The following is a 16,594-nucleotide window of genomic DNA, read 5'->3' as shown; positions in this document are numbered from 1 at the left end:
GCTCCACCAATCAGGGCCAGGCTCCGTGCTGAAGCGGCGCGAGAGCAGCCACGAGGAGGAAGGATAGCGTCCGCGAATGAGACGTCGCGGAGGGGGCGGGGCCTTGGTAGGGAGCCGCCAATCGGAGCGGGGAGGCGTCAGTTTCCCCTCAGTTTGACGCGCCTTTGAGGCCTTGAAGGGAATCGAGACCTTTTCGACGAAGGAGCACGATGATCGACCCGCAGAAACGGAAAGCGCCCGGTCCTGATATGGCTCTGGTAGCGACGGCGTCCGGGGCTAAGAAGCCCCGGCACGAGCTTATCTTGGGGCCGGGGCCTGGCGCTGGGCAGCCGCCCCCGGGCGCCTTGTTGCAGGCGGTGAGTGAGTCCCCTGAGGAGCAGAGGCCGCACACCCAACTTCTCTCTTTTAATATGCATTATTACCTCGCCGTTATAGCGAGTGCGGCCTTAAAGCGGCGGCGGGGAACCCGAGGCCGCTTAAATGCCGTGGGACTACAACTCCCAGCAGCCCTTGCCAGCGTAGCCCACGGTTAGGGATGACGGGAGATGCGGTGCAACCTCTGAGCGGCCTCGCGATTCCCTGCCCGTTTGTTTCTTGCGTTTATATCGCGTTTTTTCCCTTCAGCACTCTAACCACCACGCAACCCAGAAGTAGTCCAGGTGAACATCGTATATAGTCCACATTTCTCAACCTGGGGGGTCGCAAGGTGCTAGCATTCTGAAAAGAGGAGAATAAGCAGTGAAGGTAGTTGTTAAAGGGAAAGGTCCATTCCGTTACATGAACCTACATCGTTTTGAATGAGTGGTGAAAATAGCTTTTCATTGCCATCGTTGTGGTCCTGTAGCTGTGCTTAGTGTTTAGAGTAACAGATATAGAAGCTGTCTTACTCTGAGTCTAGAGTCAGACCATGGGTTCCTTTAGCTCAGTAATTTAATAGCACATATGGCTGCAAGGATGACCATTGAGCACCCAGTGACTATAATTAGTTTGCATTAGTTACTGATTTTTTATTTCACCTGGGTGATCAGTTAGACCACCTTTCCCCAACACACTCCTGGTTTTTTTTACTTAAACATTTTTATTGGTGTTTTGGACATTCTAACAAATATATAACATCCCACCCCCATAACAGGTGTCAGGATGTACATTAACATAAATAATTATTATTACTCAGTACAAGATACCCAAATGGCCAGCCTGTAATGTCCCAACACAAAATTTGTATTATCAATCACAAAGAGGCATTCCAGAGAAGAATGTAGTGCAAGCAATACTGTTCAGGATAGCCATGTCTTCAAAGATGCTTTATCTTTAAGGACAGTTTTATTTATATATTGAATAAATGACCACCATGTTATATAAAATTTGTTCAGTTTTTTCTGTTCTTTTCATAATTTATAAGTTATTTTCTCAGTGGTAGCCAGTTGCCAGTCATTTTTATACCATAAATCCAGGGATAATCCTTGCAAGGCCCTCCAGGTGTTACACTACAATTCCCTTCAGCCCCAACTAGCATGCTCAGTGGTTAGCATTGAAGAGTGCTATAGTCATCTGAACGGAACAAGGTTAGGGTATTTTACTGCACTTGTTGAAGCTGTAAGTGGTTTGTGTTAAATTGTCATGTTTTTGGGCTGGTGGAAGTGCTTACCCTTGCCACAAGACATTAGATCAGGGATGAAGAGCCAGTCGCTTTCCAGATGATGTCGGACTATAATTCTTATCATCCCTGATCATTGGCCATGTTGTCTGAGGCTGTTAGGGTCCAACATCTTGTGTGCTACAGGTTCCTCATCACTGGTTTATGAGTAATAGTCTTCTTTTCAGCATTCGGATGCAGACTCTCTTCTCTTATAGCTTGTTGAGTATTCTGCATTTTTTCATATTTCAGGGCCCCCCAAGATGTTCATCTCTCCAGGCACCTATAATGTTGCTTTCAGGGCATGAAGGAGAAGTATACTGTTGTAAGTTTCATCCTAATGGAGCCACCTTAGCATCAGCTGGATTCGACAGGTTGATATGTAAGTCTACGTTATGAACATCTAAATACTATTTGTTTGCTTAAAATTGATTGGGTTAGTTGTGTGTGTGCGCGCCCTTTTTTAAGAAAAAGCATACAGCATATTAAATTAACTAAGCACACATAACAGTAAATCAACCAAAGTGTGCTAATTTAATTAATTAAAAGTAAACTTATGTATGACTAATACCAAAGTTTTAATGGTGTATGTGATGGGTCACCAGCATGGTGCTTGTGAGTGCAATGGAGTCCCACACTTCACTCTCCTCATATTTGCATTGAACGAAACCTTCTATTGTAGCCAATAGTCTTACCCCTGCCTAATTGCAACTAGGGAGAAGTGATATTGGGATCATGACTGGGAAGGTCAGGGTCAATCCTTCTCCCCCAGCTGTGACACCCTTCCCCCAAATTGCTGCTTGATAAATAGGTTTTAGAAAAAGCTTTCAATTGGCTCCATGATAGTGGTGGTGTATGGCTGTTCTTAGTTGGTGGAGCAATTTGTCTGGTTAATTCTGATAACAAATAAGACTGCAGCATGCTAGCTAGTTATGTGACCCCCAAGCATGGGGGGAAGTGGGAGTTATTGTTTTGTTTTTATTATGTATTTTGTGTTTTTATCTTGTGTTTTATGCTGTGAACCATCTTGAAATCTATGAATGAAGGGCAGTATGCAGATTTAATTAATAATAATAATAAAATAGTGGTGGGGAATCTTCCTGGAGATTGCAGTTGGGATTGGAAGGTTAACTCTTGCCTCCCCAGCTGGACTCGCCAGGAAGTCTACACACCCTTCACTAATTAGGGCATTTTAAAGTCTAATTGCTGGCTGGGGGGGGGGGAGTGACGACACATGTCTGTGTGGTTGTCTGCTGTGCATGGTGCCAATGACAGTTTTTTTGGTGCCCACAGGGAATAAAGGTTGATGACTCTGGCTGAGTAAAAGTCACCACAATGGGCATCTTAAGAGATATTATCCGCTAGAAAAGCCATCCATAGTTTTATAAGGAAAAGTAATTCATTATAGATGCTTTAATGAAAGGTCCATAATCAGTTACAGGTTGCAACCCTAGTTTAAATTAATACTAAGAATACCTGACCCAGTTTACATGCTATGATAAACAATGGTTTGCCATGGTTGCTCAAACAGCCCCTGGTTTGTTTCTCCTCTAATTCTAGTGGGAGCAACAATCACAATCCCTACCTCAGTTAATTTGAACCAGGAATCCTGGGAAGTGAAACAAACCATGATGTTCACATAGGATGCAACAGTAAGCCAGATGAGAGCATCTGTTCTTTTCATCTGTTACTCAGTAGGATGGTAGCCTTTTTTATTTTTTATTTTTTAAAACATATTTATTGAAATTTTCAAGAAATACAGAAAAAGAAAAGAAAAGAACGAACAAAGAAAAAAGAAAAGAAAATTTTAAAAAAATATATATTCACCTTTTAAGCCTTGTTTTCAATGACATATTTCCATGACTTCCCCACACCTCCCCTTCTTGTATTCCAATTCCTTTTATTTGATTCAACAAGTTCTTATCCCCAATTTTTGACCTTATTATATTTAGTTCATTATTATATTTAATTCATTTTGTATAACCAATTCTACCTTATAAACCTCAATCTTTATACATTAGAATCTTTTTCTAAGATCGATCCCTGTTCTCTTCCACGATTTCCCCATTTTTGTACTCATAACAAAACAAAATAAAAAGAAGAAGAAATCAAAATATAGTTATACACCCTTTGGATTCCCAAATCCCCCCCCCCCTTTCCCGGTTTCAATCCCCAATATTTATCAGTCTTATCTGCTCTCAGCCTGGAGACCTTACATCCGAGGCTCTCAATTCTCTCTCAGTTCCTCTTTGCCAGTTTTTTTGGTAGTCCTTTATGTAAAACCTTAAATCTTGGAGAAACCCTGTCTCAATAATGTCCATTTTTCTTCCAGCCAGACCTCTATATTCAAAAGTGGAGCTCAAATCTTGTTTCTTAATCCTTTTGAATCTAAATGGCCCAAAAGCTCCAACTTCCATCTTGATCAAATTTGTAATCCATAGGTCTTCAGGTCTCCACATAGGGAGGTCTCTCCGTTTTTCATTTTCCAATTCAAGCCAAATCTTCATCATCCAGTTCTTATTTTCCTTTATGTCCTTCCTGCCAGGCCTCTGGCCTTCCTTAGCCTTCTGCAGCATTGTAGCTCCTCCTTCATTTCCCTCCAGATATCATATATCTCTTGTTCCACTTTCTCAGATTTATCAAATTTCTTTTCCTGCTCAGCTGCAAAGACTTTTGTTTCCGCTACAAGGGCTTTTTGTTCAGCGACAAAGACTTGAGTCAAGTCCCTTCCAGTTTCAGTAAAATTATTTACTGTTTCATTCAGTGTAATTACCCTTGTAGCCAAAATATCGCTCTGTTCTTGAAGCTTTCCCAGGAGATAAAAAGTCCTGTTCAGCTCAGTGAGTATTTTTCCACTTGCATCCATTCTTGCAGTGTCCCAGAACCCCCTCTAGAGGGATTGTGGTTACTTACTATCCTTCTAATTCCAGTCCCAAAGTCAAAATAACTTGTTTCTCTTTGTTTTCAACAGTTTATAACCAAATTGTAACAAGTCCAACCGGCAAAGGCAGCAGAAACAATGTTTCTTTTTATTCCCCAACTTTGACAGCTAATTTTGACAGCTGTCAAAGTCCTCTGTATCTTTTCAACAGGCTCTCTCGCGGATCACTCCCAGGTCCCGGGGGGTTACACTTCAGCTCTCAAAATCAACTCTTATCCTCCAGCAAAATTACTTGTACTGTCCAATCATGAAATTAATTACTTTTATCCAATAAAGAAGAAGATATTCTCTCAACCTTAGTTATTTAGTCCTTGCTTTAAGTTGTTTACAAGGCGGGGAGACGGACTTCCTTTTTGCGTCTTCCCCGATCGTGCCAAATTCAAAAAGAAGATTTCTCTTTTAAGTCCAATTTCTGTATTACTCACGGGTTGTTGCTTTTAGTCCAGATGTTCAGAGGAAAAAGTCAGCGCTCTCCGTCCATGGCATGCGGCTTCACTCAGCAGGGGGAGCAGAGGACTCTCAGCACCACGCCGCTCCCCGTCCCCCGTTCCGCAGCCTTTAAAAAGGCTCCTTCGCGGGTCGGGGGGGCGCAAATGGTGCCCACCGAGTCACCAAGTCCACAGGCTTCTGCGCCTGTGGTTTTTAGAGTCCCCGCGTCGTCGCCGCGGCAGGACCCGACCCCATGCGCCACTCCAGACCCCTAAGGCTTTTACTACTACTGGCATGTTGCTCCAGGATCTGTTTGGCAGAAATCAGGAAAAGCAGCAGGGAATAGTGGAATAGACTAAATGGCTACAATGTGACGGTGACTACCTGCCTGCATTCCTATCCAATCCCCCCCCCCCAAATCATAGGGTTGTATTCAGTGCCCACAGTTTCTTTGAAGTGATTGTGAATATTTTCTCTCACTGCCTTTGTTAGGTATAAAAGAGTATTCCCCAGGTAAAAATTGATACTCTTTTCTTAAAAACAACCATCACCCACCATTTGTTTCTGGAAGTTATACCTACTTGAAGGCTTCCATTGCTGCTTACAAAGCATTAGATGTGAAAAGTGCATCTGATTCATTAAGAGGATTTATTACTTGGAAATGCCAACATGACTTCAGTATTTAATCTTGATCTTGCATTGATTCTAGTGTTATGGAACGTGTATGGGGACTGTGATAATTATGCCACTCTGAAAGGACATAGCGGAGCAGTTATGGAACTACATTATAACACTGATGGCAGGTTAGTACATATATAATTCTTGTTTTGGATATTTTTATCTGCTGTTTAATTGATTAGCAATGACTTTTTGTCATTTGGAGTATATTACTGAAGCTTGGGTACTTGCATTTTGCTGCTTGTTGGTTCTACTCTCTTGATGATTTTCTTTTTAATATGTCAAAATATTTCAGAACAAATTCTGAAAGCATGTGCAAGAAATAAACTTCCTGTGGGTTATATCCAGCTAAGTTCTATTTGGAGGAGGTTCATTGAAATTAATGAACCTTATTTAGTCATGTGTTAACTTCAGTGGGTCTACCGTCAGTAGGATGGGCACTGAATACAACCCTATGATTTGGGGGGGGGGGGGGATTGGATAGGAATGCAGGCAGGTAGTCACCGTCACATTGTAGCCATTTAGTCCATTCCACTATTCCCTGCTGCTTTTCCTGATTTCTGCCAAACAGATCCTGGAGCAACATGCCAGTAGTAGTAAAAGCCTTAGGGGACTGGAGTGGCGCATGGCTGCCTGGCAGAACAATGTTATTCATGATGGCGATTCACTTACATCTAGGGATTTGTACAAGATTTTGTAACTTACACACCACCTATTTTTACAGTTACTGATTTTTGTCTATTTCTTTTTGTAAGCATCTCTGAGAGCATTTTTAGCTAAAGAGCAACAGTAAAAGAACAGCTTCTTCTCCAGAGCGATCTCGGCCCTGAATGGGAAACCTGGACTTTGAAGTCATCTAATCTTCCTTGCTGTATTATATTATATTGTTTTAATTAGTGTTTTTATAGTTGTTTTGATTTTAAGTGGAGTGCCCTATCTGGGTGGATGGAGCAGCCAAGTAATTTCGTTGTCCCTGAGAGGGGGCAATGACAATAAAGATATTATTATTATTATTCTTATTATTATTAAAAATGTTTCAATTAAACAAAGATTCTGCGGTAGTTGTATAAAGTGGAACCTCAGTTTTCGAGTGTCTCGGAAGCCAAATGTTTCGGAACGCCGAAAACCTGGAAGTAAATGCTTCCGTTTTCAAACGCGCCTCGGAAGTCGAATGGCTTCCACTGCTTGCTTTTCAATTTTCTCAATTAAACTGAGGCTTCTGTACTGAGTTCTTGGTTTTCAGACGTTTCGGAACTCGAACGGTCTTCTGGAATGGATTACGTTCGTGAACTGAGGTTCCACTGTACTGCATATTTGGAAACCCTTTGGGATAACTGGATTTTGTCACAAAGTAGTGACCAAAAGAGTATGTTTGCCTTCCCTTTCGCCCTCCATCAGAAGGCTGGCATTCTGGGCAAAATGCTTGACAGTTAGTAGTAGGTGTCTTTTGCTTTTTGTGGTCACTTTTAACTCTCTTTTACCTAAGGACCATTTTTTTGAATGTTGAATACCTTTTAAAACATGTGAAATGCTGCTTTTCAGCACTTCATCAGCATTTCATTTTCTCCTAGCATGCTATTCTCTGCCTCCACCGATAAAACTGTAGCAGTGTGGGATAGCGAGACAGGAGAGAGGGTGAAAAGACTCAAAGGTCACACATCATTTGTGAACTCCTGTTACCCAGCAAGACGTGGACCTCAGCTGGTCTGTACAGGCAGTGATGACGGGACAGTAAAGGTTAGTATGGATAATTGTCGCCTTGCGATGTAAATAGTAAATACTAGTGTGGGTTTATGTGATCAATAAGCAGTTGTCTTGTTAGGTGCTGCTTGCTGAGTAAAGAGTTCTGTTAAAGAGGTACATTCTTTTTGGATACGGAGTTGTTATTTTCTTTCCACCATTATCAACTAGTCAAATGTGAACCCGGTTCCAGTTTCTGTGAAAACCTACACTTGTAGACTTATCATTTTGAAGATACTCATTCTTAATGTGAGCATGATAATCGCACCAATCTATGCTCTGGAAACCTCAAGTCTGGACTATTACCATGTGCTTTATGTGGGCCTTCTCTTGGAGATTGTTCAGAAGCTGCAACTGGTGCACAGACCAAGGTGCTGGTGGGCACGACTGACAGGACACAAGTTCTTAAATAGCTGTACAGTTGCCATTGTGCTTCTGAGCCCAATTCTAGGTGCCGCCATTTACAAAGCCCTAAAAGACTTGGCTCCCAAATATATGAAGGACCACCTCCTCCCATGTAGACTTTTTAAAAGATCTGCAGAAGAGGCCCTGCTCTCAGTTCTGACACTACGTGAAGTTCATGGGGCAGCAGTGTGTGAGAGAGCCTTTTCTGTGTTGACTCCCAGTTTTTTGAATGCAATCCCCTCCCAGGGACAGCTGCCCTTGTCAGTAAGTACTTTTTAATGTTGAATCAGGGTGCACCTTTTGTGCACAGGCCTTCAGGATTGCGAGACCTTTCATGGCTTAGTTGTATTGAGCTATTTTGGACCCTGTGGTGAAGGGTGGGTTATGAATGTCTATCTTGTTTGCTTTCGCTTCCAGTTATGGGACATCAGGAAAAAAGCTGCTGTTCAAACATTTCAAAATACCTATCAGGTGTTAGCAGTGACCTTCAATGATACCAGTGATCAGATAATATCTGGAGGCATAGACAATGATATCAAGGTAAGCTGTTTGTTGAACTGAACCTTCCTTAGATTCCATATTTGTAACTTGGGCAAAGGGCATATCTGCACTTGAAAAATAAACTAGTTTCAAATGAGTTTTAAGTTTTGCATTGCCCCAGACCCTTCTCCTCTCTCCTTAGAACACTTAGCCACCTCCAGAAGAAGCAAGGAAGAAACAGAATGACAGTGGTAGCTTCTAGTTTTCTCAGGGTGGTGGGAATAAAGTTCTGCTGTGAAGACGAGTAGGCAGTGCCAGCTCTCCCTGTGCCAGGAAGATGGCACACAGTGAGACCTGAAAGGCTTTGTGTCAGAAACAGGAGACCCATGAATTATTTGTTATGGGCTGTTCCTTCCCTTTAAAAGGGCAATTGGTCAACAGATCCTGGGATTTCTGTCTTTCAAGACCTAGCATAGGTTATTTGTCTTACAAGGACACTGGAAGTCTAAGAGACTATATCACAAATAAATAAATCTCCATGCATTTGTTTGGGTTCTGTTCCTCATTTTGCAACTTCACTTGAAAGCTTCAACAGCCCTATATAGAGCTAACTACTTTAAAGACCTCTCTCTATGTGTATGTGACACACCATATATCTGCTCATATATCCTTAAAGGTATGGGACCTTCGTCAGAACAAGCTAACTTACACAATGAGAGGACATGCTGATTCTGTCACAGGTCTCAGTCTGAGTTCAGAAGGCTCTTACTTGCTTTCCAATGCCATGGACAATACAGGTAACTGTTTCTGTTGGAAAATAGCATTAAGGAATATGTAACCAAGCATACTACTCCTAGTCTTTACTAGTTTGCGGCCAGTATGTCAGAACTTGGAAATGTCTCCTGAAATGCACCAAGACTTTGGGTAGTTGCCAAAACTGTAAGTGAAGTGTGATGCGATTTATTATTGCCAGAAGCCTGCTTTTTGTCCCATTAGGGCTACTAGGGCACACTGCTACAATGATAGAAGAAGCCACAATTGACAGATTCTCTTGTCAAAATGCAGACTTGACACTGACTTCCTTTAACTGTCATCTCTGGACAAGTTTCTGTAGGACTTTTGTCTCCCTCCCGCATTCATCTTGGCATTCCATTTTCCTGATCTTAACTTGGGGTTGGAGAACCTGCAGCCCTCCAGATGCTGTCAGCATGGTCAGAAGCTGTGAATGTTTAAACACCTGGAGGTTCTGCACCCCTCCATTAAGCACCATAGTGTTTTTTTTAGTTGCTTCTCTGATTAACAGATTCTTTGATGATCCATCTCTACTACTTTTTTCCTCAGTCCACCTACCATTCCTTAAAGTCCTCCTTTCTTGGCCCATCCTTCAGATTCCTTGTCTCTGGCTTGCCTGACCCTTAGGTTCCCTACACCCTGGCACAACATCCTCAGCCCAACTCTGTGAAATGACAATCTCAGTCAAATTGAAGTTTCCCCCCTTCCCTCATGAAAAGCTAGAATGCAAAAATGTTCCCTCTGTTCCCTGCACAGCTGAATGTTCCCTGCCACTACACCAGTTCAGTCAATCAACATTGAAGGCTTCACTGTGTGTGTGAAGTTGTGTGTGTGAAGTTGCAGTCATGTCACCATCTAGAGACTGTCAGTGGCTGAAACCATGCCCTAGCCAGCTATACCTGAATTCTGTCTGCAGTTGTGGTTGCTGCCATCTCAAAAAGGTTGTTACAGGTCTGGGAAAGTTGGGGGGGAGTAACCCAAAATGATTGAGTGGTTGGGGCACCTTTCCTGTGAAAAAATGGCTGAAATTTTTGAGGCTCTGTAGTTTTTAGATGGGAGTGTATAATGAAAGCAGCTTCTCTTGATCTCACCATGCTAGAACTTGGGCTTGCCCAATGGAAGTGATAGCCAGTAAATTCTGGACAAATTTATTCACATGATGTGTAAGTAAAGTATGGAAATCACTGCCCCAGGATGTGGTAACCACCACTGGCTTTAGATGGCTTTAAATAGAATTTAGACAAATTTTGGGGTGGGTAAATACTACCAAGAGGACGTGGGTGGTGCTGTGGGTTAAACCACAGAGCCTAGGGCTTGCCGATCAGAAGGTTGGCAGTTCGAATCCCCGCAACAGGGTGAGCTCCTGTTGCTCGGTCCCAGCTCCTGCCAACCTAGCAGTTTGAAAGTGCAAGTAGATAAATAGGTACTGCTCCGGTGGGAAGGTAAACGACATTCGCCAGAAGCGGCTTAGTCGTGCTGACCACATGACGTGGAAGCTGTACGCCAGCTCCCTTGGCCAATAAAGCGAGATGAGCGCCGCAACCCCAGAGTCGTCCGCAACTGGACCTAATAGTCAGGAGTCCCTTTACCTAAATACTACCAATGGCTGTATGGACCCTGCATATTCAAAAACATTGTGCTGCTGTGTGCTTGTTGTCCTCCTCTGTTTTTGCCCTTCCCAGAGGCATCTGTTTAGCTAGTGTGGGAAACAAAATACTGAACTAGATGGCTCTCTGGTCAGATCGAGCAAATCTGTTCTTATGTCTTTAAACCTATCAGCTTACTTACCATCAAATCTGCAATATTGTGGGATAATACTCAACTTGTTACTACGGTTCTAAACTTCTTGTATGGGCTCTGTTCTAGTTCGTATCTGGGATGTTCGGCCCTTTGCCCCTAAAGAGAGATGTGTAAAGATCCTCCAAGGGAATGTACATAATTTTGAGAAGGTGAGTTCTGTGCTGGATGAAATGCTCCTTGTTTATGGATGGCAGCTAAGAATTAATTCATAAGTAAATGGCTTTTAAAATTTCAGATTGCCACAAACCTCTTAACAAGGTCTGTGCTCAAGATTAATGTGTGAGAAGAAATTCCAATTAAAGCCGCTGCAACAAGGTTTTTTTTTAACCCCCAAGTGCAGCTGTAATGGCCTATAAATTTTAGTATCTTGACATTCACAATCTATTTCACATAAGATAACAAGATACTGTGTATTTCTGGCAATAAAGTACAATATATATCTGCAGACTAAGCTTCCAAAGGCAAGCCATTATTACTGCAGTGGTGTTAATGTCTTAAAGCCTTGGCGAGTTTTTATTTCAAAAAGAAACAGGGAAATGAAGGTATGCCTGGAATTGTGCTACTAAGTTTTCTTGTTCTTTAGAATCTCCTGCGATGCTCCTGGTCACCAGATGGAAGTAAAATAGCTGCTGGATCTGCAGACAGGTAAAGCCCTCTATTTTCATCTGAAAACCAGTGCTCTAGGTACCAAGCTGCATGGGATTTTTTAACACTCACACTCTCCATTGTGCTCGGAGACAGACTGGTATCGCCTTATAGGTGTATTGCAGTAGCACATTACTACTTGAAAGGAATGTAATCTGTTCTTTAGCCTTGGATAGCTTAGTCGGTAGAACATGAGACTCTTAATCTTGTGTGCTCAAGCCCCATGTTGGGCAAAAGATTCCTACATTGCAGGGGGTCGAACTAACTCACCCTCGTGGTCATGGAAAAGCAACATTCTAAACCCCAGAAGGTATCTGGTTGCACTCAGTGTGTTCCATGTACAATAATTATTGGATATTTGACTGGGAGCGTGTGCATGTTTGAAGGGGGCTTCTCTGTTTCATCAGTTTGAAAACACTGCTCTAGAGTATCTAAAGACCTACCCAACACGTAAGTTTTGATTGGCTAAGAAATCTAGATATCTAACCAAACTGTTCTTCTGAGACTTGTTCATCTCTAGGAAAGGAAGCTTAATAGTAGAATCTCTTCTATTAGTCATAATGAACTGGGGGGGGGGCATGAAAGGGGTGAAAAGTACTTGGCTTTAACACCCTAGTCCCATAAGAGAGCAGCATCCCAGTTCAAGCAGTGCTCTCTTGAAAATATATGCAGTGTATGTTCTTTTGATGTACATAGCGACATTTCCTAACTCAAGGACACCTTGGCCTGCTCAGTCCAGCCAGTTGCTTTGCGATCATGCTTTCCTTCCCCACCTCCTGTGCAAATGTTGATGCCAGAGCAAGTGAGACAGCTTTCTAAATATAGTACATTAACTGCTGGTTAACTTATTTCAGTCCGTGTTGATGGATTGGTGATGAGCAGTGGCTTATGTATCTGGTGATCTTGTAAAGGGGAAAGAAGGGGGGTGTATCCGGAAGGTAGTAATTATGGTAGGAGGGGTATGCTGCTCTTTTGTGTTGCTTAAAATATGTTGCTGAGGGCACCCTTACGACTTAATAAAGGGTATGAATTCCAGCTACAAACAGGACAGGTCTCTGTCTTGTTTTCTGGTGAAAGTCAGAACTACTGAAAAACTGGTCTTTCAGCATCACTAATATTCAGCATGTATCATAATGCAATTTGTGGTAAAATCCTTGAATTTTGAGCATTAATTCCTGTCTTATGGGGTGTTACAAAATTTCTTTCCCTGTTTTGTGATATGCTTAAAAGCTGGGCTTTTCTTTGGAGACTCACTGATGGCACTAAGCAAGCGCATTAAATACTTCTGTGTTCCGTTGCCATGTGCATCAAAGTTGACACAACCAAAGCAAGATGAGAGGGAACGGTACAGTCACATTGGAAAATACTTAATGAATTTGATGAATCAGACCATAACAAGGTCATAATTCAGTTCAGAATGGCAACTTCTTAAAGTTGGGGGCACTGAATTTTAGAAAGTTTCGGTTATCAGGCTTTCTGCAGCATAAGTCTCCCATCTCCAGTCCCCGTACTGCAAGGTTCAAATGATGAAAGAACTGAAAGGCAGTGAAACATTTTTGAGGCAGTAGCTATTTAACCAGTCTTTAATACCCAATAGCTTTGAGAGCTTAACTGGCAGAAGTCACAGAAGGAATCTGAGTACCGGGTGTTAGGATTAGCACTGAAGAGTCAACTTGTTAAATCTTGCCTCTTGAGCCTCCTATGCATATCAACATAAGGTTTCTGAAGGAGTAGCTGTGTTCATCTGCTGCAGCAAAAACAAACAAGTCTCGTGACATCTGTATTTCTAGGTCAAATAGCAGCCAGTGCATAGCTACTTGGAAGTAACCCCCTCTGGGTTCAATGTATCTTGCTTCTAACTAACTGTGCATAGGATTGTGGCCAAAGTCCTTACCTAGGACTGCTCAGCCTTCACCTTAGTGAGCCATTTAAGTTTGGTTCATATGTCACTCACAGAGTAGTATTCCTCACTTCTTGTCACTTGAAAAGCCCATTATTGTCTTCCAGAGTACCTATATTCTGTTTGAAATTGCTCACCCCTTTTGGAGAAGACCTATTCTTATTTGAGTACACTCAAACCATATCTTACAGCATACTTGGATGGGAAACAAAAATAGTCCACATCATGAGCGTTTTGTTTCCATTGCCAGAATGTAATAGAAAATATAATGCATCATATTTATTGTGCAAAGATCCGAGGGGCAGATTTTCATAAAGCATTATTATCAAATTACTGGAATTTTTCAGATGCTCAGAAAAACACCTTGTGACTAGAGATGCTTTTGTAAGTTACAGGGCAGCATTGTTTGCTAAAGCAGCAGATGATCAGAAATGAAGTTCTGAAAGATTTGACATTGCATTTTAGTGAACTTTTGTGAACTGTAAATTGCAACTTTCCAATGCAAATGCAAAGACGTGTTTCCCTATAGTCTTAAGGTTCGAGGCTGTCAAATGCAGCAGCACATAGTTTTTGTGGAAGATTAAGTACTGAAGACAAATAATGAAGCTGAATGCACACCAGTTAAAAATAGGTTACAGGCTTACTGTATACAGACAGACTTCAGATATTAGAAATAAGCAGTGTTACTTTATCCACAGTACTGAGTCAGACAGTGATGCAATATTAGTTTTTTACAGACATATATATCCCATGATATCACTAAAGCAAGCAAGCTGGTTTTTCAAATTATGCAGTAGTTTTGCTTCATGAGTCATGAAATGAGTAACAGTCTTCAGGTTGTAGATCATTAAGTGAATACATCTGTTCACCTGAACGTGCAATGCTACATTCAGACTCAGTGACTTGCATCTCCAAATTCAAGATATCTATCAATTAGCTAGGTTTTCTTTTACTAACTTAAAACCAGCAGCAGGTGGTGTCAAACTAAGGTCATGCAGGCAACAGGTTGTCTTTCTACAGTAATATGACAGGCTGTTACCAGATCCAGGTACAGCAAAAGGGCTTCCTGGGTAGTCTCTAGTAAACACAGCCGCTCATAGCTATAAGAGATCTTGAAATATTGAGTAACTGGGTCAAAACAGAGTTGCTCTTTTATTTTTAGTTCATTCCATTGGGAGGCTCTTACTCATGTTTCTTCTCATTACAGGTTTGTTTATGTGTGGGATACGACCTCCAGAAGAATTCTCTACAAGCTGCCAGGCCATGCTGGTTCAATAAATGAAGTGGCTTTTCATCCAGAGGAGCCAATTAGTAAGTTCTCTTTGAATTGCCAGGAAGCCTGGAAGTGGGTGCTTTTAATTAAGGAACATGACTTCTGTGAATTCATGATCGTAAAGAGAATCTGTTAGCCAGCACAGAGAGTCTCTTTCTTTCTTTCTTTCTTTCTTTCTTTCTTTCTTTCTTTCTTTCTTTCTTTCTTTCTTTCTTTCCCTCCCTGCCCTGTTCTTTTGGGTTGTCTTGGTATAGTAATTCTACAAAACACGAACAGAAATATAACATACTTTGGGGGGGGGGGAATTTAGTTGAGCTCCAGTAGGTTGGATCTGTCCTCTCCAGAGAACTTTCAGCCCCATAAATTTTAAGATGGGAGCAGGCAAACATCAAGCTGGAAGAGATCTACTTTTTCTTTCTCATGCTTGACCTCAGAATTTGTTACTGGTGCCATAATAGTGCTGTGTGGCCCTTCAAATGTTGTTGGGCTGCAACTCCAATTATTCCTGACCATTGTCCACGCTGCCTGGGGCCAATGGGAGTTTGAGCTCAACAGCGCAAGGAGGACCACAGACTTCTCATCCCTTCTCTGTTTCGTTGATGAAAAAGATTCTTGAGAGGCTGCACCCTCTTGTGGCTACTTTCTAGTATTGACAGTTTCTTTTGCATTTTGTTTTGCAGAGGAAGTCATAACATTGCTACTGTTAGAGAAAACACATTAGAATTATTAATGTAGCTGCCTGAGCTTTATTAGGAGATGAAAGACGCAAACTCTGCATTTTAGAAAAATCAGGCCATTCTGGTCGGAGCATACACGTTGAGGCATGCGTGTGAGAGTCAATTTAGTTATCAAGCGATACTGGAAATACAAGAGGGGTGGAATAAGATGGTAAAAACTGATCCTTCACATTTTCTTCAAATGTGTTTGTATTTCTTCCCATCAGTACTTTCTGCATCTAGTGACAAAAGGCTGTATATGGGGGAGATCCAGTGAGGAAGAGAGCCAGCACCGTTGTCATCTTGGATGTGTGGAACTGGATTGCTTCTGGCCAAGTTAGATATTTCTGCACAAAGTCTTGGAAGATGAAGAGACTTCAGAAAATGCCGTTTCATGTACAGAGTTAAATATTAACCACCTGTGTTTTAGAGGATCCCTCCTTGAATTCTTGACCATGTTATGCAGAATATTGAAAAGGCTTCTGGTTTCGAAACATTAAGATTTTTGAGATGGACATACAGATTTCTTATTTTTCCCTGCACAATGTGCTTTCGGCTTATTATTGAAATCATTTGACACTTGTAAAATGTGGAACGTTTAATATTTCATGTCTCCCTCCAGGTTTGCTTGTCATTTTTATACAGAAAATAAATAAAATACTTTGCAAAAACTGTGTGTCAATGGAATTTATTGCTATGTATACCTTTTGCCATTTTTCAGCAGTGTTTAAGCTACATAGAAGCGGGGTGGAGGGCAGGGGGGAGAGAACATCACACAAAGGGCAAAAAAGAAAAGAAAATGGACAACTAAATAAGCAATAGTGTAAAATTAATCTCACAGGTGGCAATGATGCCCCACAGATTATATTCTACTTTCTTTTAATAATGTTCCACTGATGTACTGGGATAATGGTGAAGTAATAATAATAATAATAATTATAATAATTATAATTTATTTATACCCCACCCATCTGGCTGGGCTTCTCCAGCCGCTTCCATAATTGTTTTCCAGAAAGTATTGTTTCAGCACATACCTTCTTTGTGGATCCTCACAGGGTGTCATTCAGTGAATCTGTTCTCGTTGGCAAAATGATAGTCTGTTTCTTCCATTGTTTTTAAGGGTAGGAAACGTCTTTACAAATTCTCAAGGGTTTCTGGA

General features: G+C 41.6%; 1 protein-coding gene and 1 long non-coding RNA gene across 2 annotated transcripts in view; one reads left to right on the top strand and one right to left on the bottom strand.

Moving 5' to 3' along the window:
• The window catches only part of LOC310850012, an 88,189-nt gene that overhangs the window by 18,753 nt on the left and 52,842 nt on the right, over positions 1–16,594 (bottom strand). The gene's annotated exons all lie outside the window — the stretch shown is intronic.
• SNRNP40 (small nuclear ribonucleoprotein U5 subunit 40) lies at positions 46–16,106 on the top strand. Its single transcript, XM_083750932.1, has 10 exons — positions 46–356; positions 1,889–2,018; positions 5,716–5,809; positions 7,256–7,421; positions 8,247–8,369; positions 8,986–9,106; positions 10,968–11,050; positions 11,485–11,546; positions 14,654–14,757; positions 15,663–16,106. Exons 1-10 carry the CDS (start codon positions 210–212, stop codon positions 15,710–15,712), a joined length of 1,080 nt encoding a protein of 359 aa, XP_083607058.1. The 5' UTR covers positions 46–209; the 3' UTR covers positions 15,713–16,106.

The sequence above is a fragment of the Podarcis gaigeae genome (genome assembly GCF_964106915.1).
Source record: "Podarcis gaigeae genome assembly, chromosome: 8".
NCBI lineage: Eukaryota > Metazoa > Chordata > Lepidosauria > Squamata > Lacertidae > Podarcis > Podarcis gaigeae.
This window is presented reverse-complemented; position numbering and strand designations above follow the sequence as displayed.

Excerpts from the sequence above, each read along its gene's own strand:
- SNRNP40 (XM_083750932.1), top strand. The coding sequence starts at position 210 with ATGATCGACCCGCAGAAACGGAAAGCGCCCGGTCCTGATATGGCTCTG. Across the intron at positions 8,370-8,985 it reads GCATAGACAATGATATCAAG|GTATGGGACCTTCGTCAGAA; the intron begins GTAAGCTGTTTG and ends ATATCCTTAAAG. Across the intron at positions 14,758-15,662 it reads TCATCCAGAGGAGCCAATTA|TACTTTCTGCATCTAGTGAC; the intron begins GTAAGTTCTCTT and ends TCTTCCCATCAG.